We start from the raw sequence: 24,748 nt of genomic DNA, 5'->3' as shown, positions 1-24,748 counted from the left end.
TTAACCTTTAACTTTACTTGTGACCCAAAGGGAGCTGATAAAAACACAGCTATTTTTAATTAAAATAGCTATTTATTCAGCTTCTTGTCATGCCAAAATGTTTTGTGCATATACCACTATAATTAGCACACCCTCTATAACAGGCAAAATTATACATCAAATTATATTTCATGTTACCTGATTATATAAAAAGGTAAAGTGAAAATGATTTCTCAATTCTTTTTAACATTACTAGTAAACAAGTCAGCAGGAGATATGAATCACAAAATCTTAGTAAATGACACAGGAAAAGCAATAATGTAATTCTCACTTAAATTTAAACTTATAATTTGTTGTGAATATATAAAGACAAACTTTTAAAATGTTGTATTTACTAAGATTCTGGCAAGAGCTTCATGTAACAAGACATAGCATACCAAGCCTGCCACTTAACTTGCTTATGGTAAGTCTCAGCTTCAATATGAAGCTGTTAAAAAAAAAAAAAACCCAAAAAATGAAAACAAAACATCAAAAACCTGCTTTTTACATGCTAAATATCTTGGCAAGTATGCTGTTAAACACAGTATGGAATTTAAGATAGCAAGAATAAGGGGTTAATAAAAAGCTAAACATTACAGCCTAAACAAAATTCATACAAAAAACAAAATAACTATCACTGGTTACATAAAAATTTCCTGACTGGTTAAAATGTAACAGTATAAAACATGCATTTTAGAATCTTTAGCTATCAAGTTCAAAAAGTACCAGTGTCTATTTGAAATGATTCCTCTCCAAAGCCAAAGTGTAGTCAAAATTAGTTCAAATGTTATAACACATTCTAATGCTAAAAAACATTCAGTATTATTGAAGTGGAGGTAAATCCCAGAGCTTTCGGGCATTCTCATGCTGCAAAAGGCTATTTTTCTGGTTCACTCAAAGTAGCATACGAGAGTCCAAGGATGTCACTAAGCTCAGTAAAGGGCAAGACTGCCATACCCAGCTCTGACCTCTCCATGAAGCATGGCTACTGTGTCCACAAAAATAAGATGTGTGAGGATAAAGGCACACTATTCTGCTAGCTAAAGTGATAGCAAACCACCCCCCCACCCCAACCCTAAAAGCTCCTTCCCCAGGTAAATAAAAGTATAAAGTGGAAAAATCAAAATACACTTATCTACAGAGTAAGGATTTTGAAATATCAATGTAATCCCTACTTCAAAAATGTTAACTAGAGTCATCTGTTCATTTCTAATTACATCTTAATGATGTACCCAGGTTCAATTTCTGTTGATTTATCATTAGATACTTCTAGTCAAAAATAATTAACTTTATTCCCAAATATCTTAACCACTAGTATGACTGCAGTATATTATTATCTCCCAGAGTTATTAAGCACTGGAAGAGAAAAAAAGAGATGTTCAAGCAGCAGGCAACAGTTATGGCCCTTTCACACAGCGGCATCTGAGTGGCTACTGAATAGTCCAGGAATAATTCTAAAAACAAGAAAATTCATGCACTTTAGTAAATATGTCATAATTTCACAGTTGCAATTTCCCTAGACATTGCACTTTCTTTAAGTGAATCCTGATTCTTCTTTATGTTATGGTGAGTCAGGACTTGAACAAGTAGCCTTCTTTTTCTTCTTCTTACTGTGTTTCTTATGCTTCTTTTTCTTTTTTGTTTTTTCCTGAAAAGATAGTTCCATGTTAGATGTATCTACATGAAGACCTGCAAATTAAAAACAACTTTACCATGAGTACTTCTAAGCTACTAGTTATTTCAAACAATTCACACAAGCAAGTAAGCTACTGAAAACATTTCCCAAAGTCTTGATAATATAAATATGAGGACCAAGAGAGTGCTTGTCAATTTTCAAAAAGATAAGGGAAAACTCTAAGTCATTAGTACATGAGTGTAGCTGCTAATAAAATTTTTTGTAGAAAATAAATTCTATTGAATTATGGTATAAATTGCTATACTTCATGTTATCTAATTTCTAAAGGTGAAGTGATTGTAGTTACTGCAAAGGAATCATCACATCACAGCAAAACACAATTGTTTGTAAAATGATAGTCTTCAGAGAACGAATACACTAAGCCTGCTACTTTTAAGTAAACAGGAACAGATATGTACTTCTTAGACTGGTAAACCTAATTATTAAATTAACAGCTAACTGGTACAAAATATTGATGTATAGCAGAAAAGTCTTATTTAGCTTAGTAAAACATATGCTTGATTTTTAAAGGAAAAGGTCACTGAAGCCTAGTAAAAGTGGTCGAATTGTGACTAGGCAAAGGAAGCTAGAATTTTGCTGAAATCTGACTCTATTTCTGTAAAAGAGACGGCAGAACTTTCAGAAAACAGGTATGCGGGAAGGTGGTATCAATGATACGCTACTTATTGATGTTCAAGAGAAAGTAAAAAGCAAGAAAAGAGAAGATACACGTTAAGGTGGCAAAAGCAAAGCTTCCTATCCATTTCCTCATCTATCAGAACTTTCTTGCAGTTCCTCCCACCCCTACCCAAGGCCTCTACCACCACTTTGTGGCTCTAAGCAAATATTTACTGTTCTTTTCATTACAAGTCCAAATACACAGGCACTTTGTTACAGAGTCCAGAATCTCAGGCTGGGGCTTTAAAAAATGTTTTGAGTATAGATTACTTTTTCATAAAAGAACAGTAAACCAGTCTGTTCTTAAAACACTTTTCTTCCTGGCTTCCATGATGCCTCACTCTGCTGCTTTTCTTCTATCACAAAGACCTCATTTTTTTTGGTAGTTCTTCCTCTGCTCAACCTTCTGGGGCTTTCTTCCCTTCTTTTCCACACGCTCTCCGAGTCACATGCTTTAAATACCACTTTCATATCAAATCTTCATATCCAGCCCTGTGCTCTGAACTCAAGACTGCAGCCCTACCAGACATATCTAAAATTACCATAAAAAATGCTTAATTTTTCTCTCCAAATCCTTTCTTAGCCATCCTAGTAAATGGCATCAGTAATTCATCATTTTAGTTACACCAAATATCTAAGCTATCTGACTCTACTCTTTGCTTTAACTCCACGCTCCACACCTGAAGCACCAAGAAAGTCATTTCATTTTGCTTTTACCTCTCCCTAAGAAAATGCTTTCAAAGGCCATAGCCCACACTTCTGTAAGTGCTCCTAAATTACTTTCCCGTTACGATCCGCATTACTCTTTGATCACCTGTTACATCCTTTGTCTAGGTTGGTCTGCTTCTCATTGGATACAACTTCCACTTTCCTTATTCACCTCTTCCTTTTTTCTCCTTTCCTACTTCTCAATCTGTGTAATAGCAGAGCTGGCTTTAGAAATGATCAAAAGAATTGCCTTTGTTAGCAAATCATCTATGTTGTCATAGTCCTGCTTATTTTTTGCTGCAGCCTGTGCTCTGAGAGCCCTTTTCTATTCTGACCGGGTTTGCTGATCTGGAGGGACTCACTGTCAAAGATGGAGGGAATCATCATATTTTACTCTTGTGTTTCCTACTAGAGCTTAAGAAAGTCAAACAAAAGTTTAAGCTTACATTTTTAACAGTAAAATACTGAAATGGAAACAGAGATGTTTGCTACTAGGGTATTCTTTCTTTTACCTGAGCCAATTTAGCTTTCTCCAACCCATTAAATGAAGCTGCTGAACACCACCCTTTCACAATAAATATTCGTTCCCAGTAAATGCAATCATGCTTTACCATGAGTCACTTTGTATTAAACAAAAACAGCTATACTGTTGTCATGTAAAAACTTAAGTGATACTTGCTGTTGTTTTTTCTCGTTCTTCACTGCTTTTCTTCTTTTTTGCTCGTACCTAAAAAGTTAAGATTTACGGAGAAGATAAATATGTAACTTATACTCAAGTCATTTTAAAAAATTCCCTAATATACCTTGCATCTTTAAAATTTTTATGCAAAAAAAATTGTGACAACAAAATAATATTTTAAATGCCTTGTTATATACCTTAAACCCCTGTTATATCAAAATAAGGATTCAATGAAAAACATTTAAAGGAAAGAAAATTAAAAATTTAAATCCCTAGAGGGCTTCGCTTATATTTTCTTTTAGCATCTAAAAACAACAGTGAGGTACAGCTGATAAAAAACATCAGCTCTGAATCCTACCTCTGCTATGTATTACCCTCAGTTTCACTGTCTTTGTAAAATGTAAATAATATCTACCCTCAAGGAGGAGTGCCTGGAATATAGTAGGTGTTCCTCTTAGTCTATGGTGTTTAATAAAGGGTAGATATATATATACACACATACACACACACACTCACATTTATAGCATATTCAGTATAAGTGAACTGATTAAAATCTTTTGAAGTAAAAATTATGACCCCAGTAATATTTCGATATTTAAAGTGTGATACTTTGGATTTAAATCAAATTCAAAGTTGCTAAAGCCATGTGTATTTAACGTTAAATCCAAATGTAACATTTTATATTAAGACAGACATAATTAGTACAACAGAATACTAAAGGACAAAAATTGCCTAAATATTGAATTGTGGTTTACCTGTTAGATGACTACATATTATATATATGAAAATGTAACTAACAATAGCACAAATAATAGACTAAAGGAATAGAACATATAAGCGTTAGAGACCATTAGCTTTCAATAGGGGGGCGGTAGCTTTCTCTTGAAAGCACTTAGAAAATTATTGTGTTTGTGGTTATTCTTGTCATCACAGTGACTGAGGGGCAGGGTCAGTCGCTGTGTTGCACCCATATTAGCCAGGCCAAAACAGGGGGTGTTGTCGTGCAACGTCTAGGATAGCCCTGATATTTAACTTTTGAACAGCCTGCTTGACATTCATGTAATCAACCCAATTATAATACAGAAACTAAATTTATTAAAATATGAATACAAAGTATTTTGTATAGCATTTTAAGGTTTTTTTCTTTCTTGTAAGGAACATACGTACACTTTAATAAAAGTGACAATTCTTATCTTATGTACAAGAGCATCGACATTTAAATTGTATAGAGTTTTAAGATACAGTTGGCCCCCCATATCCACAGGTTCAGCATCCGTGGATTCAACTGACTGCAGATCAGAAATGTCTGGGGGTGAAAATTCCAAAGAGTTTCAAAAAGCAAAACTTGAAACTGCCACATGCCAGCAACTATTTATACAGAGCATTTACATTGTATTAGGTTATTATATGTATTTTAGAGATGATTTAAAGTATACGGGAGGATGTGCATAGGTTACATGCAAATAATACGCCATTTTACATAAGAGACTTGAGAACCTGCGGATTTTGGTATCCACAGGGGTCCTGGAATAAATCCTCCACAGATGTCAAAGGATGACAGTACAGTGAATGTCCCAGAAGAGCAGTATCATATAAATAGGGGGAAGACTATTTTGTTTCATTCAGAGCTTTACTGAGAACTATCCGCCATTTTCAAAAGTGTCACTGAAGACAACACTACTATGCAGTTTTTGAAGGGCATACATAAATGCACCCGCTACAGCCTGAATTTTGTTACATCTTAATATTTTGTCTTCTGGTGTTACTATACTCAAGTGCTTATGTAGTGAAATATAATTTTATTAAAATTACATGTTATTATTTCCTTGTGTTCATTTTTTATTTCTGTTAGGGGATAATATAAAAATGTGTATAGGCAGGCTATATTAGCTACAAATTTCATTTAAGGAGGATTACAAAAATACTGTTACAAAATGGGGACAATAACGGCTCTATTTTACAAATGAGGAAATCAAGTCCAACCAGAGAAATACTTCAAAGATGATTAACTTATAGGCCTAAACTTAACTAAGAATGGACTCTAATTCCAATAGAGTACAAAATCTAAGACAAGGCTATTAGAGCTGAAAAGGACTGTATAGATGATCTAACCCTACTCCCTCATTTTAGAGAGGAAAATTGAGGTTATGCCAACATTTCTGCTCTACCTCATCATTTTTCTATTCCTTCAAGAGGAGCTCTAAACAAAAACAAGGGAATGGTGGGTTTTAATATGCTATATATTATACAGTATCTTTCATGTCATCAATTAAAAGAAAATATTAGAATAAAAAGATCTGGATTGGAAAGGTATGTGGAAATATGACTATCAAAATAAAAGCCATATTATTATCTTCTATAAAAATATACAACATGCTAAAATAGCATTTTTTCATATTATATTAGAAAAGTGAGTAAATCAAATATTTATAAAATTAAAAAAAATAATTCATATTAGTGAAATCAAATAAACATCTTAAGGTAAAGAAAATGGATTTGATTATGAACTTACCTCCTCAGTATAATCTGATTCTGACAGAGACTCAGACGATAAAGGTTTATCTTCAAGATACATCTTTCTTTTTTTGCTGAGTCCTTTAATGTCCTGTGAAAAATAAATACATGTATATTGAATCAGAAAGATATAATACTATGCCAAACAAATTTTATGTTTTTAAGTCCTATTTTCAAAATTTTCCAATTATCACAAAAATTATTCATTTTCATTTTACAGATGTCTAAAATTGGTGACATTTATCAGGATTTAATTCCTAATTCCAATAAAGCAAAGCTTTTATTAAATAATTTGAAAAGAAATAACTATATCCATTTAGATGTAATATCCTCCTTATTTTTTTTAACTACACATGACAGAATTTTAAAGAGTCGTAAGAAACTATATGGTATTAAGATTCGGGTCCTCTGCAGTCTAACTCTTTTATCCAGTTTCTACTCAGGGTTGGATCAGAAAGGCCTAGTGTTGCAAAAAAGAAAATCAATAGGTAGTTATTTGTAATGATCTAAAAAGATCTCTGCACAGTAGTTCCTTAAGTGTATTTAAAGTGCTAAATTCACATAAAAAACACCACCCTTAATCTCTAAGTAATTAATGATAAGTATACATAATTCTGGGGAAGAAGAGTCGAGGAAGACTGGGAGGAGTACTCAAGGACTTACATATTTTAAGAAATAAAACATTTTGAAAATATCTGAAATAACATAGCAAAATGTTAAAATTTATTAAAGCTGCACAGGGAATACACTGGTTGTCATTTTACTATTTTCGATTTACTTCCTCCCTATGTATGAAGTAGTTCTTAACAATAAAAACAACAAAACTACAAAATGGAAAAAAATTCTCACCACCTAATACTACAAAGAAAAAATGACATAAACCTTTTTATATAGCACGAACCCAATTTTAGGATATAAATAAAACAAGAAAACAAACTAACAGTGATAATCTATGTGTTAGATTATAGGTGATTTAATTTTGTTTTGCAAATGGCTTTATTATTTTGGTAAAAATTTGTAAGAAAATTCATCCAAATCCCACCACAGGGATTTTGGGAAACATCTGTGTGTGTGTGTTATGTACAATTTTACATAAATACTTGCTGTTTGGAACCCGCTTTTCTCACTCAATAGTATCTTTCCATGCCAACTACACCGTCATTTTTGGCCGCCCTTGATACAATTTACTTAACCCATCTCCCTCTGGAGGGCAGGCATATGGGTTCTTTGCTATTAAAAACAAAGTTGAAATAGAGTAAAGGGTATGTGAGGGTAAAAATCTTTATCTAACAATAACAGCTAATTAAAGGCCAAAGTAGCCTTCATCCAAATGATTTTCTCACTCTCCCACAACCCTCACAATTGTTTATTTCATTCATGAATCAAACTTTACCAAAAAGCCTCTTTAATCAAGTTATCAGTCATAACAATCTGAGATTACTAGAATACACTGCATATTTTCTTTAAGAATTGCCTAAACATGTATTTTACCTATTTTTATGTATATGTGAGGTATTTGCTTTCATTAAAGTATTGAAGATCACCAAGTTTTTGTCTTACGTATTCCTAGCTGTTTGTCTTGGTCTGTTAATTATATTTAAACTTTGTTCATGGTTTATTTTTCGTAATCTGTATCTTTTGGCCATTCAGAATTTGAATTAAGTGGTCAAAAATTTGAGTTTTGAGGTATAGGCCCTTCCCACTACAATGTTATATTTACCCTGTCTTTCTCTAGTTGCATTTTCATACGTTTACATCTTTGACTTATTCAGAATTTATCTGGCCTTAAGGAGAATTCAACTTTATATTTCCCAAATGGCTAGTCATTTTGTCCCAAGAAACACTATTTTTATCATATATTAAATTCCACAAATACTTATAAATTTTCACCTGAACTCTACACCGTTTCATTGTTTTCTCTATTCCTGTACCACATCTATGGTTTTAATCAAAGCATATGAAAAATGTTTTAACTTCTCGTAGGGCAAGTCATACACAGGAACATTTATTAAATTTTCATGCATCTCTGAATAGATTTGTATAGTTTTCTTCAAATAATCCTGCTCACTTCTTTAAGATATTCCTATATACTTTTTGTTACTATTACAAATGAAATATTTTCTTCCATTATATTTTCTAATTAGGTATTGCATTGCCTAGCACTTTCAGAACAATTTAAAATAAAAATGGAGCTAGAACAATGATCGATATATATGACTTAAAATTAAAACCTTCTAAGATAATAATAGACATCCTACACAAGATTGAGATGCCATAGACCAAAAGATGCTAATCGTGTGTCTGAAAGAAGACTGGCATCCAAAGTATGTAACTCTTTCGTATTAGCAAGATTAAAAAACCAAACAGACAAACAGGCAAAGATCAAGCATAGGCAATTTTCAGAAAATGAAATGTGAATGGCTAATAAGCAAATAAATATCTTCACATGTTAAACTGGCTAAAAGGGAAGTCTCACAGTGTGACAAGTATACATGTAGAATAAGGGTACTGTCATACATTACTAATAGGGGTACAAATTAATAACAAGCACTTTGGTTGAACAAAATGTAGGCAAAGTTAAATGTATGTACCGCCCAGGACCTAGAAATTATAGTTCCAGGTATATCTTAGAAAATTAATGATAACTTAAGGAAAAAGAGAAGTAGGTAACAGATAGCCATTGCAGCACTGTTTGTGTTACTAAAGAATGAAAATAATGTAGATATCCATAAATGGAGAACAAAAATACATACTGTGATGAATTAAAATAAAGGAATATTATAAGCAAAAGAAACAACCTTATCCTTGTAACAACAAGGATAAACATCAACAGCAATGTTGAGTGAAAAAACAAGTTTCGGAAGGAAACACAATGATACCATTTTGAAAATACAAAATATGACTATTTATGAACACATACTTATGTAATAAGAATGTATAAATGCAGAAACAGCTGCCTTTAAGGAAGGAGAGAGTGCCTAGGACTTTCCCCTCCCCTGAATAAAATAAGACCTGAAGCAAATATAACAAAATGTACATTACTTGTTAATTCTAATTGGTATGTATATGGGTATTTGTGTATTATATTATTTATTATGTGTGTCTATATGTGTACCTTATATTATTTTGAAAAGTACTTCAACATCAGAGTACAGTTGTTTTAATATTTCATGTTTATATACTACCAGTTTTTAGTTTCACAAATTTTTTAAAAACATGAAAGTAATCACTTGTTCTTATTTTATAATGGCTCTGAAAATCATAAATTTCTGTTGAAATTATATTATACCCTTTTGGCAACTATTAAAATAATCACATGATTTCTTTCCTTTGACTAGTTAATATGACAATTTATTTCAATAAATTTCTTATCCCTGGATACTTGGAATTAAACCAATGTGGTCAATATGGTTTCTTTTTTTACTGTGTTAATAGAGTTTTATTTGCAAACTTGTTAAAAAAAAAAACCACTTCTAGGTATACACGTAGGAGAAATGAAAACCTATGTCCACACAGAAACATGCATATTTACAGAAGCATTATTCATATTAGCCAAAAGATACAAACAACTCAAATGTCCATCAACGAATGAATGGATAAACAAATTGTGGTATACACATTCAATGGAATATTACATGCATTTGTAAAAAGGCATGAAATGTTGATACATGCTACAACTTGGATGAACCTCGAAAACATTACACTAAGTGAAAGAAGACAGACACAAAAGGTTGCATATAGCATGACAGCTTTTATATGATATATCCAGGGGGCTGGGGGACATAGCTCAGTGGTAGAGTGCATGCTTGGTGTGTATGAGGTCCTGGGTTCAATCCCCAGTGCCTCCGTTAAGGGAAAATAAAATAAAATAAATTTATATGATATATGCAGAACACACAAAGCCATAGAGACATAAAACAGATTAGAGGCTACCAGGGAATGGCAAGAAGGGAACTAATTACTCAGTGGATATGAGTTGTTTTTAATGAGATGATGAAAAAGTTTTGAAACTAGAGCGGTGATTAATGCCTAACACTGTACATACACTAAATACCACCAAATTGTAATTTAAAAACGGTTAACAGCATATTATATGAATTTCACCTTAATTTTTAAGAAATGATATAAAAAGACAATAAAATATAGTGATACTGGTCTTCAGTTTCCTTTTATTAGTATTTTGCTTTCTTTAGGCTTTTCTTCATTTTTCATAATCAGGAAGATTTTTAAATGTAAATCGAGAACTTAGGTAGGGTTAAATTTAGCATTAAGCAAAGAAAAGCTATAAATAAAGATTAAAACATCTACTTAGAGTAGAAAAAAGATTTTTCAAAATTATCTATGTATGCTCAGTGTGAAACAGAAGTCTGTGTTTTTTAATTAAAAGGACGTTCTTTAAAATGACTTGAGGAAACAAGGGAAATGTTTAAAATCTTCATTATGTTGAATTTTAATCTGAGATAATCCATTAATCTACACAAATTGAAATTCTCTGCAGAAATACTCTTCTTGTCTTTTACCCTCAATAATGAATACAATAAATAATATCCTTAAATCAACAGGAAATCCCATAAAAGCAAAAGAAATCTCTTAAGTTAAAAAGGGGAATACCTCATTAATTTCTCAAAGTAATTCTTGAAGTAAATTAAGTATCTTAGGGCATTGTATAGTATAAATTACCTTTTCTTTCTCAGTTGCATCCTTTGACTTCTTTTTCTTTTTCAAACTATCCTAAAAAACAAATATGTATCACTTTTAAATTTGAAAGATACAGCATTATAGCACAAGGACAAAAATACCAAAACGGAGATTTACTCTATGACTGATAAAAATTTACTTCGTATCAGAATTTTATTCTGAAAATAAAGGAGAAATATATGTTGTGTATATTCGTGCTTGTAAAGAAATGACACTTCATTTGTCTGGCTGTATGTCAAATCTATCTACATCTAAAATGACAGATATTGTCTGCATAACCACATGGTTTATTTTAGAATAAGACTTTATGCTATTGCTTATTTTTGCCTATAGCGGTCATATGCACTGGAGTTCTAATTTACACTGCGCAGACATCAATCTGATTTCCCTACTCTCCTTATAAGGTGGGGAGGCAAGAATTTCTGCTTTTGAATCTCTCAGTTCTAGCTGTCAACCTCTCTGAGCCCTTCCCTCACCATAAAGTGGGATAAACAAATAACTACTTCGCTGAGTTTTTGAGAGGACTGTTAGTAAGTCAAGTGTTTGGAACTGGGCCTAATACATAGTGGGCATTCAATAAATGTTAGCTATCAGGATCACTAGACTGGTTCTTCTCCTTTGAGATAGAGAAAACCAACATTTACCGAATATTTTCTAGACACCAGGCATTTTATCAGAAGAAATCTCAGTAGGGCAAGTAGCATCTGCCATAAAATCATATAGTTCTTTGTTCTCCTGGAACCCCAGGACAGCGCTTGTCAAATTGTGGCCCATGGACACCATGCATCAGAATCACAGAGAACATCTGTTAAAAAAATCTACTTTTGAGCCTAATCAGACTCATTAAATCAGATTCTGGAGATGGGTCCTAGGAATCTACATTTTCACTGTAACCTGCATGTATTTCTTATTCCCACTAATGTTTGAAAGTTAACTGCACCTGACAATTCTGGATAGTACAGAACAGATTTAGGTACAGTAGAGCAGAAAGGACACTGGATCAGATATTAGAAGACAGATTCAACTTCCAATTCTAATACTAGCTATATGAATTTAAGTAAGATATTTTTTCTCTGAACTCCCAATTATTTATGAAAATGGGAAAAATAATGTCTGCTATGCTATATCATAAAGCTGTCATAAAAGTGATGAGACATGGAGAGACCTGTATGTGAAAGTATTTAGAGAACAATTAAGTGCTATATGTACAATATTATCAAATACATCAATGAAGTGGCACAGAGCATCCAAGTACAAAAACAGTATCTCACTTCTAAATCAAGAGCAATTTAAGATAGAAAGAACTAAAAGAAAAACCTAATTAAATGTCTGCTATCCAAAATGTTACTCATCTAAATAATTTTACCTTACTGTCTGATTCAGTTTCTGACATGGAGCTTTCAGAAGATTTATGTGAACGGCTCTTCCTTTTCTTTTTCCTTTTTCCTTGTTTCTTATCCTATATAAAAGATTTAAAAAAACATTTGCTTTCTGTTACAAAAATGTAACAATGCATTTTATTTACATCAAAACTTTATCAATGAACAAAACTTAATGAAAGGACCAGTTTCTAAATATGTATGTTTTACTTAATTAATATTTTAAATGTAATTTACATCACTTTGATTTATAAAAAAAGTTAATTCATTTGAGTTAAATGTAATTCTTATATAAAGGAGCATTTTAGATTTTTAAATCCATTTCTTCTACCAATATTTTTAAATGAACAAGACAAATTTAGGAATCTAAAAAATACACATAACCAATATTTAAATATCTGGTTATTTATTCATGTCAGTGCTCTCAGTTATGGATAATTAATCAAGACTTGGAAGTAAACATTTCTAACAGATATTTCACAATGGGTTTCCTCTTCTCATTAAAGATATCAGAGACATATTAGTTCATGAATCACTACAGGCAAACATTACCTCATCTTCAGAATCCGAAGAACTGCTGGAAGAATCAGAGCTTGATGAAGAAGAAGATGAATACTTGACCAAGCACAAAACAATGAAAGCTTGTGAGATGCAGGAATTTTTTTCTTTTACTAAGTCTCTCAAATGCTTAAAGAAACCAATCTAGTGTCTGAGAAACAGATGCCATATTTCTAACACTTAAATATTAAAATGTCAAATCTCACATCGTCTCATACATACAAACACAAAAAGCACAACAAAGTAACAACAGATGTGGCACAGTAGTCAATTTTCCCTCTTTATTAGTAATAAAGGAGTTACCAGGTTATAAGGAGGGTGGCACCTTTCTTTTATCACTAACAGAACAAAACCACCCATAACTACCAAAGGACCCCAGGCTCCTTGACTCATCTAGAGTTAGCATTCAGGTTATACAAATTAGTCTCACTTTTTTTGTAGGCTCTTGATTGCAACATTTAGAAAAATGGAAAACTTTTGCTCACCCTACCAGATTTCTTCTTTTCTTTTTTCTTTCTCTAAAAGCAAACACATAAAAGCACAAATCCAATTAAGGTCGTATTTTCAAATGTATCCACTAATAGTGCACACCATTACTATGAAAACCCAACTGTGAGATTAAGAACAGCAATAAACTAAAAATGGCATTACCTGTCTTTTTTTGGATGAACTCTCACTTCCACTTAATAATTTCTCCCTGTGTTTTTCTAGTTCTTTCTTCCAGTTCTGCAGAAAAGTTATAAACACCATCAGAGGCTATCCATCCCCTTCTAGTACATCTAAATATACAGAGACAGCCACTGCTGCCTTCCCTTCCATCCTCTACCACGTCTCACCCATCCCAGCCTCTAATCACAGTCAAAATGCAGATGCCAGAATCCTTTACCCTGTCACCAAAGAAGCCTCTCCTAGCTCCTTTCGAAGAGAATATTAAAGGGTAGGAGTTCTTCACTGTATAACGAAAGGAAGAGTAGGTATTATTATTGAGTCTGAGAACTTTTTTCTTTTTAACAACTGTCTCTCCAGACAGTAAAAGTTGAATTACTCCATACTGTGGCTGAAATACCACATACATGTTTGCAATCAAAACAAGCAATCATTACCATGGACATTCCAGGATAAGACAGGGGCTTGGGGACGAAGGGAGAAAAGGGAAGACTCTAACACTGAGGAACCTTAAGATAATTTAAATTATTATAAGATGGCTTTTCTCTATTTCTTTTTTAAGAAATCAAATATTTATATACAAACCTGTTCTCAATGTAACAAAAACACTTCCAAAATACAGAGCCCCTTTAAACCTAAAGAGCTTGGCCCAAATCTGTGGTTTATTAAAAAATGATTTCATTTTTCTTATTATAAGAAAAAAATTAGTCTTTTTTTTTAAAGGCACAATTTACAAACCTCATTCATTTTTTCTTCAAATTCAGCCAATGCCTTGGAGCCTTTCTTTTTCTTTTCTAGTTGTTCTTTCACTTCTTCCCTTAAAAAGTAGAATGTACAAACAAATTTTCAAGCAACTCAAATTGGAGACGGAGGCTTTACAAACAAGACAACAAAAATTTCATAAATAAATTTTTCTTAAATATCCTAATAAACTCCCATACCAGTTCCAGCGTTTACATTTAACATTTCTTTGTTCATATCCTTGTAGATCAATTAAATAAAGCCTATTAGCTAACACTAGTCACTCCTCTTCTAAAAATGGATTATAAAAACCAATACACCAAACATTTGAGTTCTTCCATATAACAGGTACTGCTTTAAATACATCTTCCTTTAATCTTCACAACAATCCTATGAGAAAAGGTAGTATTTTTACCCCCATTTTAGGGCTTAAGAAGCTGAAGCTTGGAGAAGGTAAGAGATCTAAGATCACAAAGCTAGGAGTTTCAGTGTTAGGGTGAGTTAAGGTCTGTCTGACTGAGTTACTACAGTCTCTTACTAAGTCACCCATTTTATAGTGTACTTGCTTACAAGAAACACTGGCCCTGGCTGGATTCTGGTATCACCGCTTGGTAACAGTGGCTCACTGTGCCTGTCTATACAAACGCTATAGATTTTATGGACACCTGCATTCCTTCTGGAACTCTGGAATTCTGCCATCGGACAGGAAGAATCTGATCAGTCCCCAATAAAAAAAACCTGGACACACTGAATCACTAATGAACTCCTCTGGCTGGCAACATCTCACACGTGTTATCACAACTCACTGCTAAGGGAATTAAATGCATCCTGTGTGACTCTGCAGAAGTAGCCTTGGAAGCCTGCACCCAGTCTCCCCTGGACCTTGCCCCAAGCACCCTTTTCCTCTGCTGACTGCGGCTGCTATCCTCTCACTGTAGGCAGTCTTGCCCATGAGTACAACTCTCTGTGAATCCTAGTGAATTACCCAACCTGAGAGTTGTCTTGGGGACCTTTGACCACACGTCATACACTTGCTTAAGCACTTCCCCTTTAAAGTGCATCCCTTCTCCTCAATTTCAAAGATAAAGTGTACTTTGTTTTGGGATAATTTATTTTCTGGTATGCTGCAACAGTAAACAATAGCACTTATGAACATTCGAAGAGGGAGACACAGCTGACTTCCTAGCTAACTCAAAGGAAGAATTCTGTTATGTGTAAACAACACAATTTGCAGCTAAGTTGCCCAGCTCTCAGGGGCCCTTAGGAGGAGTCCAAAGCTAACAACTCTGAAGCTTGTCTTACGTTACGTCAGGAGTATAGGTATTTAATAATAAGACATACTAAAAAATAATGTCAGTGCTCTGGTGCTTTATTTACAAAACATCAGAGCCATTCAACAAGGGCAAAACAAAACAAACAATTTCAAACAAAAATGTTATAATGGGAAATTCTAACTCACTGAAAAGCCAGCAGATAAAACTGGAAACAAGGCCTAACATTATCTTTCTCAACACCTAGTTACATCTCAGGGAGGGGTGAAATTATTCAAACCTACCATTTAAATAGCTTAGAACACTGCACGGTTAAGGTCTCTTTTAGGAGGTGTGTTTGGTATAAAAGGCTCCCTGGCAGAGCTTTAGCTATTCTGGGTAGTGCGTTCTCTAACGTTTGCTTTACACTCACGCATGTGCTTTATACATTCAACAGAAAAGCACATATCAGATACCACTTCGAAAAATTATGTATCTACCAACTGCTTGGCAATCAATAAAAGTTGTAACAATAACCTTCAAAAAGTTTATGAAAACCATATAAATAGGTAAATCGTTTCACAAATACCAGGTAGGCCTTGGTCGATTCAGATAATCTTGGATTGTTGGACCTGAAGACTGGATAGGACCCCTTGATCTCGCCATTGCTATTGGATTCATATAGGCCTTGAGGAAAAAACAAAATTAACTCCAATAAAATAACCATTAAAACTGCAAAAGTTCATTTGCTTACTCATCAATCAATCTTTATTATAAATGTGTACTATGTCTAAGCATGAATAATCTGATTAGTCAACTTTTCATTACAAAAAATAAATTCAATGTTCCATTAAGCCTCAAAAATTTGGGATATGAGTAATACCACTATTTCACAGAAAATGTTTTTACCAGAGATTTGATGAATAGTGATACCTCTTTTCTATTGTAAGATACCTTTATAGTGCTTCCTCCCAAAGCCCAATAAAGCTGAGGGTAGTAATACTAAGCTCAATGGTAAACAAAAAAGCTCAGTTTCAAAGAAGTTAAAGAAGACCTAACTCTAAATTCATTGCTTACTGCACCAAATCTTCTGTTTCAGGAAATACAGTGCCATGTTGATAGCAAATTTACATGCAAACTGTTAACATCAAAAATTAAATTATGCACAGGCAACAAAAGAAATCATAGATAAACAAGACCGTCAAAATTAAAAACATTTGTGCATCAAAAACACTATCAAAAGAGTGAGAAGACAATCCACAAGAGACCACCACCAAAAAACCAAAATAACACCAAAAAATAAATAAAGAAAGAAAGAAAAGACAACCCACATAGTGGAAGAAAATATTTGCAAATCACATACCTGATACAGGATTAATATCCACAGTGCATAAAGAAACCCTACAGTTTGACAACAAAAAACCCAAACAACCCAATTCAAAAATGCACAAAGGACTTAAACGGACATGTCTCCAAAAAAGATACACAAATGTCCAATATGCATGTAAAAGAATGTTCAATGTCACAAGTCATTATGGAAATGCAAATCAAAACGAGATGCCACCTCATACCCATTAGAACAGTTACTATCAAAAAACAAAATAACAAGCATCATTAAGGATGTGGAGAAACTGGGACTCTTACACATTGCTGGTCAGAATTAAAAATGGTGCAGTTGTTTTGAAAAAGTTTGATGATTCCTCAAAAGGTTAAAGACAGAACTGCCAGATTATCCAAAAATCACACCTCTAACTAGAATTGAAAAAGAACTGAAAGCAGAGGCTCAAACAGATATGTGTATACCCATGTACACAGCAGCAGTAGTCACAACAGCCAAAAGGTGGAAACAACCCAAATGTCCCATCTGTGGATGAGTGGATAAAGAAAATGTGATATATAATACAGTGCAATATTATTCAGCTTTAGAAAGGAATAAAACTCTGATACATGCTACAACACACATGAACTCTGGAAGCATACTAAGTAAAACAAGCCAGATATCAAAGGGCAAATACTGTATGATTCAACTTATGTGAGGAACCTGCAATAAGTACATTCATAGAGACAGAAAACAGAGTTTACCAGGGGCTGGAAGTTATTGCGTAATGCGTACAGAGCTTCTTGTTTGGGATGATGAAAAAGTTCTGTAAATGGATAGGAGTGATAGTTGTACAACACTGTAAATGTACTTAGTGCCACTGAACTATACACTTAAAAATGGTTCAAACAGTGAAATTTTATGTTATGTTTATTTCCACATAATAAAGAGACCACAAAAATTATATTAAGCTGTGTATACTAGACTTACTATAGCAGAAAAACACATTTTTTAGACACTTTTTCTAAAAACATATTGAGACAACATAAAGTAGGTTTCTTTGTTAATGATAGTGTCTAGCAAAGAGGTGTTATTTTATTAGAATTCACTTTGAAAAAGATATTAAAAAATCTGGTCTTTAATTCAGTTTCAACCCCTTGATCCTCACATTCAGTTTTCCAAATTAAATTTAAGTCATTTATAAAAACTCTTCCACTTTTTAAATAAAAAGAATTTTGGTTTAAAATGACTATTACCAAGGTTAATTTTAAGGCCTTAAACCGAATAACATAACATTCCAAAAGAAGAGTACAATGTATCTGCTGCATTTTATTTAACAAAATCTGTAAAAGTGACAAAAATCCCCACCTTTATAACAAATGTTTCCAGATTTCTCCAGCAGAGTAAACAATATAAAACCACTATAAACAACACACTGAGAACTATCTGCATTCAATTGGATACTGCCTAATTACGTGAGATGAAAAAGTTAAACCTTTAATATAACTTTCTTACAGGCAGGAATTAATGCTAGAGCGCCTAAGGTTAGAGACATTCACAGAATCAGGGCTACATGTGGATATCAAATGCAACTCTGAAGACAGAGGAATATAGTAATTTTTTTATATCAAGTGTTATGACCTTAAATATTTCATTCCTTTATTTCATGCTTTTGCTGAGAATTTCAGTCAGTTCATGCGGAAATGACAACCAACAGAGACCACAATGGAGCAGTTGTTGGTCCAATGAATGACAATAACAACCATAATAACCAAAAGCAAGTACAATGTGCAAGCTAAGATCCTTACTTTTAAAACAGGAGTGTAATATCTGTCACCTTCTCACTTCTTTGGTATCATGTCATAACTTTAGCAGTACTTAATGGTAAAATATTTTAAGTTTAAAATAGTAAAAACTTAATTTCCAAAGCTATAAATATATACAAGGATGCTCAAAACTATATTACTAAAATAGGAAAAATGGAAAACACTCAAATAGCCATCAAATTGAGATTCATTAAATACACTGAGGTATACTCTCAAAATGAAATACTATGTAGCCATTGAAAAGAACAAGGTAGATCTATAATTACTGACATGGAAAGATGTCCAAGATTTCTCAGGTGAAAAGCAAAAGCAAGTTGCCAAGAAACAGATGCCATTTTAATAAATGGCTAAAAATTAAAAAAAAATTCTAGATGCATGTGCAACAAAATGTAAAGACAGTTGTCAGTTTTTAATCATTTCATACACTGGACAAAATTTTAAAAAGTAACTCACAGATGGCCAACAGGCATATGAAAAGATGCTCAATATCGCTAATTACTAGAGAAATGCAAATCAAAACCATCACCTCGCACCAGTCAGAAATGCCATCATTAACAAGTCCATAAATGATAAATGCTGGAGAGGGTGTGGAAAAAAAAGAACCCCTCTACACCATTGGTGGGAATGTAAACTGGTATAGCCACTATGGAGGACAATATGGAGGCTCCTTAAAAAACAAAAAATAGAGTTAACAAAATGATCCAGCAATTCTACTCCTGGGCACATATCTGGAGAAAACGAATTCAAAAAGATACATGCACTGCAATGTTCACAGCAACACTATAATAGCTAAGGCATGAAAGCAACCTAAATGTCCAACGACAGATGAATGGATTAAGATGTGGTGTATACACACAATGTGGTATTACTCAGTCATAAAAGAGAAGGAAATACTGCCATTTGCAGCAACATGGATGGACCTAGAGATGATCATATTAAGTGAAGTAAGTCAGACAGAAAAAGACAAATATCATATGGTATCACTTATATGTGGAATCAAAAAAAAAAAAAAAAAACTTATTTACAAACCAGAAACAGACTCACAGACATAGAAAACAAACTATAGTTACCAAAGAGGAAAGGGGTGGGGGAGAGACATAATTAGGAGCTTGGGATTAACACATCCACACTAGTATATACAAAATAAACAATAAGGATTTACTGTACAGCACAGGGAACTATATTCAGTATCTTGTAATAACTTATAATGGAAAAGAACCTGAAAAAGAATATATATGTATATGTACAACCGAATCACTTTGTTGTACACCTGAAACAAACACAACCTTGTAAATCTACTATATTTCAATTAAAAAACCCCAAAACCCAAACAAAAAACCAAATAAATTACTCATTACCTTTATAAAACAAAAATACTACACGCAAACAAGTTTATACTGTACGGCGTGGGGAAATACATTCAAGGTCTCGTAGTAGCTCACAGTGAAAAATAGGAGTATGAATGTACATATGTTCATGTATGACTGAAAAATTGTGCTGTACACCAGAAATTGACACATTGTAAACTGACTGTAACTCAATAAAAAAAGAAAGTACTACATGCAAACATTACCATAACATTAATAGTAAACAAAATGAAAAAAAATTCAACCACAATACTGCCACTCTAATTTAGAGAGCTGAATTGTCTTCACATAAAAATTCAGATAGTAGAGCAGTAATTTTTCATTCTAATTTAAAAAAAAACTCTAAACACTACATTTACCATGTTTTACAGTCTTTAAATTTCTGAGCATATATCTTAAAAGTACATTAATATTTTTGTGTTTTAATGTCTACTGTGAAACTGCATTCCCAATGTCATACCAACTCATCGCTTACCTTTCAGAGGAATATGAAATAAAGTAGTATATTCGCATGCTAAGGACTATTAATTATAGACAAGTTATGGTACAATTACATGAGCTATCACTTAATATGAAATAAGGCTTAACTTTCAAGCTTTTGACCATAAATACTATCTTCAGTCTGCTTAAGTACACTCCAAATATCTCCATTTATTTCAATTATAATGGCAATATTTATGAAGTGCATCTTACAGGCTCCTTGCAAAACACCTGATTATGACTCTGCTCATAATCATTAAGCAACAGTACTCCTTTTTTACTATGCACAAAAGAAAGGTTTTAAAAACAGAAAAACTGTTTCACAAAGGTTAAAAAAGCTCTTTCATTTATTTTGCATAGGTATGAAAAATAACGCTCCTAACATTAAGGCATGGGTGGTTGGGCATCGATCAAAATAAAGAAACTGTGCAATTTCTTAAAATGTCTATGACTTAATCCTTTAAATACTGTGACCTTTTAAATCACTCATATTCACATGTAACTAGAATTGTCTGTGGCTCCAATTTGCTGCACTGGATAACAGAAAAGGATTTGTTTTGAAACTCAGGACAGCAATTTCAGCTCAAGGGAATATATAAGTGGGCAGCTAGGAAAAGAGCAATGCAGCGAAGCGAAGCACAAAATGTGCAGAACTTCATCTGTTACTTTGATTGCCTATTTTTATCTAGAGGATATATCTGTTTCAGTAACAGAAAAGAACACGAAGGAAACTTCTGGGAAACAGTGGGCACAAAGGGTGGCTAGCACGAATTTAAGAGCCGTTTACAAATCTCAAGAATTAAAATGTTCAGTGAAAAAACAAAACAACACAAAACTGTTAAAGAACGTACAATACCAAGGGTGAACCCAAATGTAAACTGAGGCCTTCAGGTGAAAATGATGTGTCAGTGTAGGCTCATCAGCTGTAACAAACATACGGCTCAGGTGTGGGGGTTGAAAGCAGGGGAGGCTGAGCATGTCTCTGAGCAGGGAGCATGAGAAACTCTCTGTCCTTTCTGCTCAATTTCATTGTGAAACCAAAACAGCTCTAAAGAGTAAAGCCTATTTTTTAAAAAAAAAACCTTCAACCTTAAGTTTATGGCTTTTTAGAAAGCAATTCTGTCATCTCTAAAACTATGAATTTTATCTTTTTGTAAAAAAGAAAAAATGCCATTACTTTCAGAAGCAAATGTTCATTTTATTTAAAATTAAGAGTTACGATATACTGAACTAAGTATCAGATGACCCAAATTTTGGGGGTTATTTTGGTTCCAGTTTAAACAGTTCCATCTCCTCCTCCATTGCAAGGAGACTGAATTAGTCAATCTCTGTCTTCTACCTCTCAATTTCCTGGTTTCCTTTCCACAACCTTTCAAGAGCATATAAAATGCTACCACAACACCCTGTGCTAAGACAAGATACCAAGTAATAAGTAGAGCCCAAAGTTATTATCAATATGCTCTAGTAAATGAAGCTAATTTGAAGTTTTTCAAATGCTTTAAAAGGATGTGTAGACCAACACCTTTTGCCGGTAAAACAAAACATCTTAGGTTTCTGCATGAAAACTGTACCCAAGGTTTGGTGATTTATAAACCCTTAAGACCTAAGGTCATTAAAGAGCCAAAACACTCAACACCTGAAACTTAAGGATGTTCCAGGAGAACACCATACCAACTCTTTGACAATCAGGATACCACAAGGTCTGACCTACAGCCAGGAAAGCAGAAAAGAACATTCCTCAACCTTGTAATCAAAGTTCACCACTGTGGTTCCTAGGCATCTTTAATTTTAAAGACTATATAAAGTTAAAATAAACGTTTTGAAGATAGGAAATACTTCATAAAAGTAAAGCTCTTTTAGCACTTCACCCCCCCACCCCAAACCCGCAAAGGAAATGATCGCTTAATTTAAAAAAAGCTAGTTCATTAAATTTAGTACATTAGCTTCAACCGCATTTACTTTTTTCATTTTCCTGCTCAGTGATTTAAAATTCTATCATAGCCAAGGCTAGAAACTGTAAAGCTGCAACCTAAATTTATTGCTAATCCCGTAAGTTTATGGCCCATCCAATCTGATTTATAACCTGGGCTTTCCAAACCATGCTAGTAGTCATCTAGATCTTCCTCCTATCTTTGCCTGTCAAAATGCCCTCAGAACCTCAAATTTCTATCAGATATGATTTCTTATTCCTTCTGCCATTAGTTACTTCTGTATCACTTTTATCTTATTAACTAGAATAATAACTTTCAAGCACTCGCCCGGCCACCTTGCCTTTTGTAGTCTCAACTATTCTGCAAAGTTACGGACAACACTGATCCCCTTTTAGAGATAAAGAAATAGAGGCTTAAAGAAGAAAAGTAACTTATCCTAGGTCACTCAACTCCCAAAGGACCCAAACTGACATTCTAGTCTGTACCTGACTGCAGTCAACGATTATCAGGCCATTCATTCCTTCACAGGGCCCACCAGGTACCAGGCAGTGCTGGGCGCTGGGGCACGAAGCCAAATGCTTCCATTCTGGTTCTCAAACGGGAGCCCGCCTGCCGCTACAACTGGGCGCGCTGCAGGCCCCCGGGTGCAGGGGCTGCGCCGGAGGCCTCAGCGCCTCCATCCCACCCGAGTGAGCACGGGAGGGGCGCGGAGCTAGAGGACGATCCCCATAGGGGGTGAGAGGAGCTCAGACTTTGGACTTATTTACAGCAGGGGACTCGAGCCCTTGCGGCTCTGGAAACTGGGCACCGCTGGCCCGAGTGTGGGAGGGAAGGATGCCAGAGAGCACTGCCAGAGAGTGCGCCAGTGAGAGGGGGTGTAGAGAAAACAGGAGAGAAGAGGAAAGAGAGTGTGGGGTCTCGAAGGCGCCAACTGCGTGCGCGGCGCACGCGCGTATGGGGCCGACGCGGGGTGGGGTGGGGGGGCTGCTGGGTTTCCAGGCTCGAGGTCCGAGCGCCGCCGCTGACCCTCAGGCCCCGCCGAGAAGAGCGAGGGATCCCGTTCTCCTGCTGCCCAGCCCCGCGTCACCCCACTGCTTTCCCCACTTGGTACTCACCACCCGGTTGTCCCGTTTCCCCATGGTGCCGGACTGAGCGCACGCACGGTCAGCCACGGAGGGAGCCGAGGCCAGAGAGGCTGTGGAATGGGCCCGCCGCAGGTCCTGCTGCCAACTCCCCACCACATCCAGAGAGCGGCGCCGCGCGGCCCCGGCGCCTGCGCCCGGCCACAGCGCCACCTACCGTCTCGGAGGAGAGGCGGGTGCCCGGGATCACCTGCACTTCCCTGGGGTTGCCTGGAGATTCCTATTCTTTACCACCCACCTAGTAATGTAGCAGGCTCGCCAAGGCAGCTCACTTCCGTTGGCCTTGGATTGTTTTGCTCTCTTCCATTCCCGATGCACTTTGGGTAGATGCTTTAGGAGTTTCTAGAGACTCTTAAGATTGTGAATAAGGACAGCTGTAGCATCTCAGGAGCTGCTTCGTCTCACTCTGGTCTAGTATGCATGTGGTCGTACAAAAACAATCTCCCTCTTTAAAATCCTTCGATGGTTTAAAACTCCTTTATATGGTATATTAAGCCCTTCTGGATCTCACCTCGGGGCTCCTTTACCTCCATTCCCCTTCACCTTGCTAATTGTTTTCAAACAGTAAGTCATGGCCTATTAATGGGGTTCTGAAATCAATTTAGTGGCTTGCCAGCAGTTACTTTCAAAGTGTGGAGGAAATAAAAAAGAAAACATGTATGCGGCACAGAGCATCATTTTAATGTGAAATTTAAGCTTCCAATATATGTAATAGGTGTCTTCGTGTGTTTATGTGTGCACCAGGTCATGCTGTTATGTTTTTTTCTATAGGTTATGATCCAAATGTTTGAAAGCCATTGTTCCAGGAGTGGCCTTACCAATCTTCCAGCCCTTTCCTGTGTGCTCTTTCCTAATTGCACACCACTGCACACACAAAGTGTTTCTCCTTGAATGACTGGCCAGCATCAACTTTTGGTGCCACTCAGGCATCATTTCCAATGTGAAACCTTTGTTCCTCCCCAGATTATCAGCAACTGGCTACACAAACCTTTTTCACAGTCTCAGTCTGTAAGCTTCAGGAAGGACTGCCCGTGCCTTGTCCATTTTTGGGTCTTCAATGTTTACCACAGTCAATTAACAAGAGCTTACTAAATGTGTATTATGGAACTTTTCAGCTCAA

The 24,748-nt window shown here is 34.9% G+C and overlaps 1 protein-coding gene and 1 non-coding gene across 2 annotated transcripts; one reads left to right on the top strand and one right to left on the bottom strand.

Annotated features, from left to right (window-relative positions):
• Positions 1-52: 52 nt before the first annotated feature.
• Positions 53-23,730, bottom strand: FAM133B (family with sequence similarity 133 member B). Its single transcript, XM_010979676.3, has 11 exons — positions 23,602-23,730; positions 16,154-16,251; positions 14,312-14,390; positions 13,559-13,633; positions 13,393-13,425; positions 12,902-12,964; positions 12,337-12,429; positions 10,953-11,003; positions 6,271-6,363; positions 3,759-3,806; positions 53-1,666 (listed from the first exon to the last, which is right to left on the bottom strand). Exons 1-11 carry the CDS (start codon positions 23,623-23,625, stop codon positions 1,580-1,582), a joined length of 744 nt encoding a protein of 247 aa, XP_010977978.2. The 5' UTR covers positions 23,626-23,730; the 3' UTR covers positions 53-1,579.
• TRNAT-GGU (transfer RNA threonine (anticodon GGU)) lies at positions 10,049-10,120 on the top strand. The gene has a single exon. It is a non-coding gene; the product is annotated as a tRNA-Thr (tRNA).
• Positions 23,731-24,748: the final 1,018 nt, after the last annotated feature.

This window comes from Camelus dromedarius, chromosome 7, assembly GCF_036321535.1.
Source record: "Camelus dromedarius isolate mCamDro1 chromosome 7, mCamDro1.pat, whole genome shotgun sequence".
NCBI classification, from domain to species: domain Eukaryota; kingdom Metazoa; phylum Chordata; class Mammalia; order Artiodactyla; family Camelidae; genus Camelus; species Camelus dromedarius.
The sequence above is the reverse complement of the archived record's forward strand: the minus strand, read 5'-3'. Positions and strand labels throughout refer to the sequence as shown.

Coding starts and splice junctions, on each gene's coding strand:
- FAM133B (XM_010979676.3), bottom strand. CDS start 23,625: ATGGGGAAACGGGACAACCGGGTG. Junction 13,426..13,558: donor GTTCATCCAAAAAAAGACAG/GTAATGCCATTT, acceptor GTTTGCTTTTAG/AGAAAGAAAAAAGAAAAGAA. Junction 3,807..6,270: donor AATCAGATTATACTGAGGAG/GTAAGTTCATAA, acceptor TTAACTTTTTAG/GTACGAGCAAAAAAGAAGAA.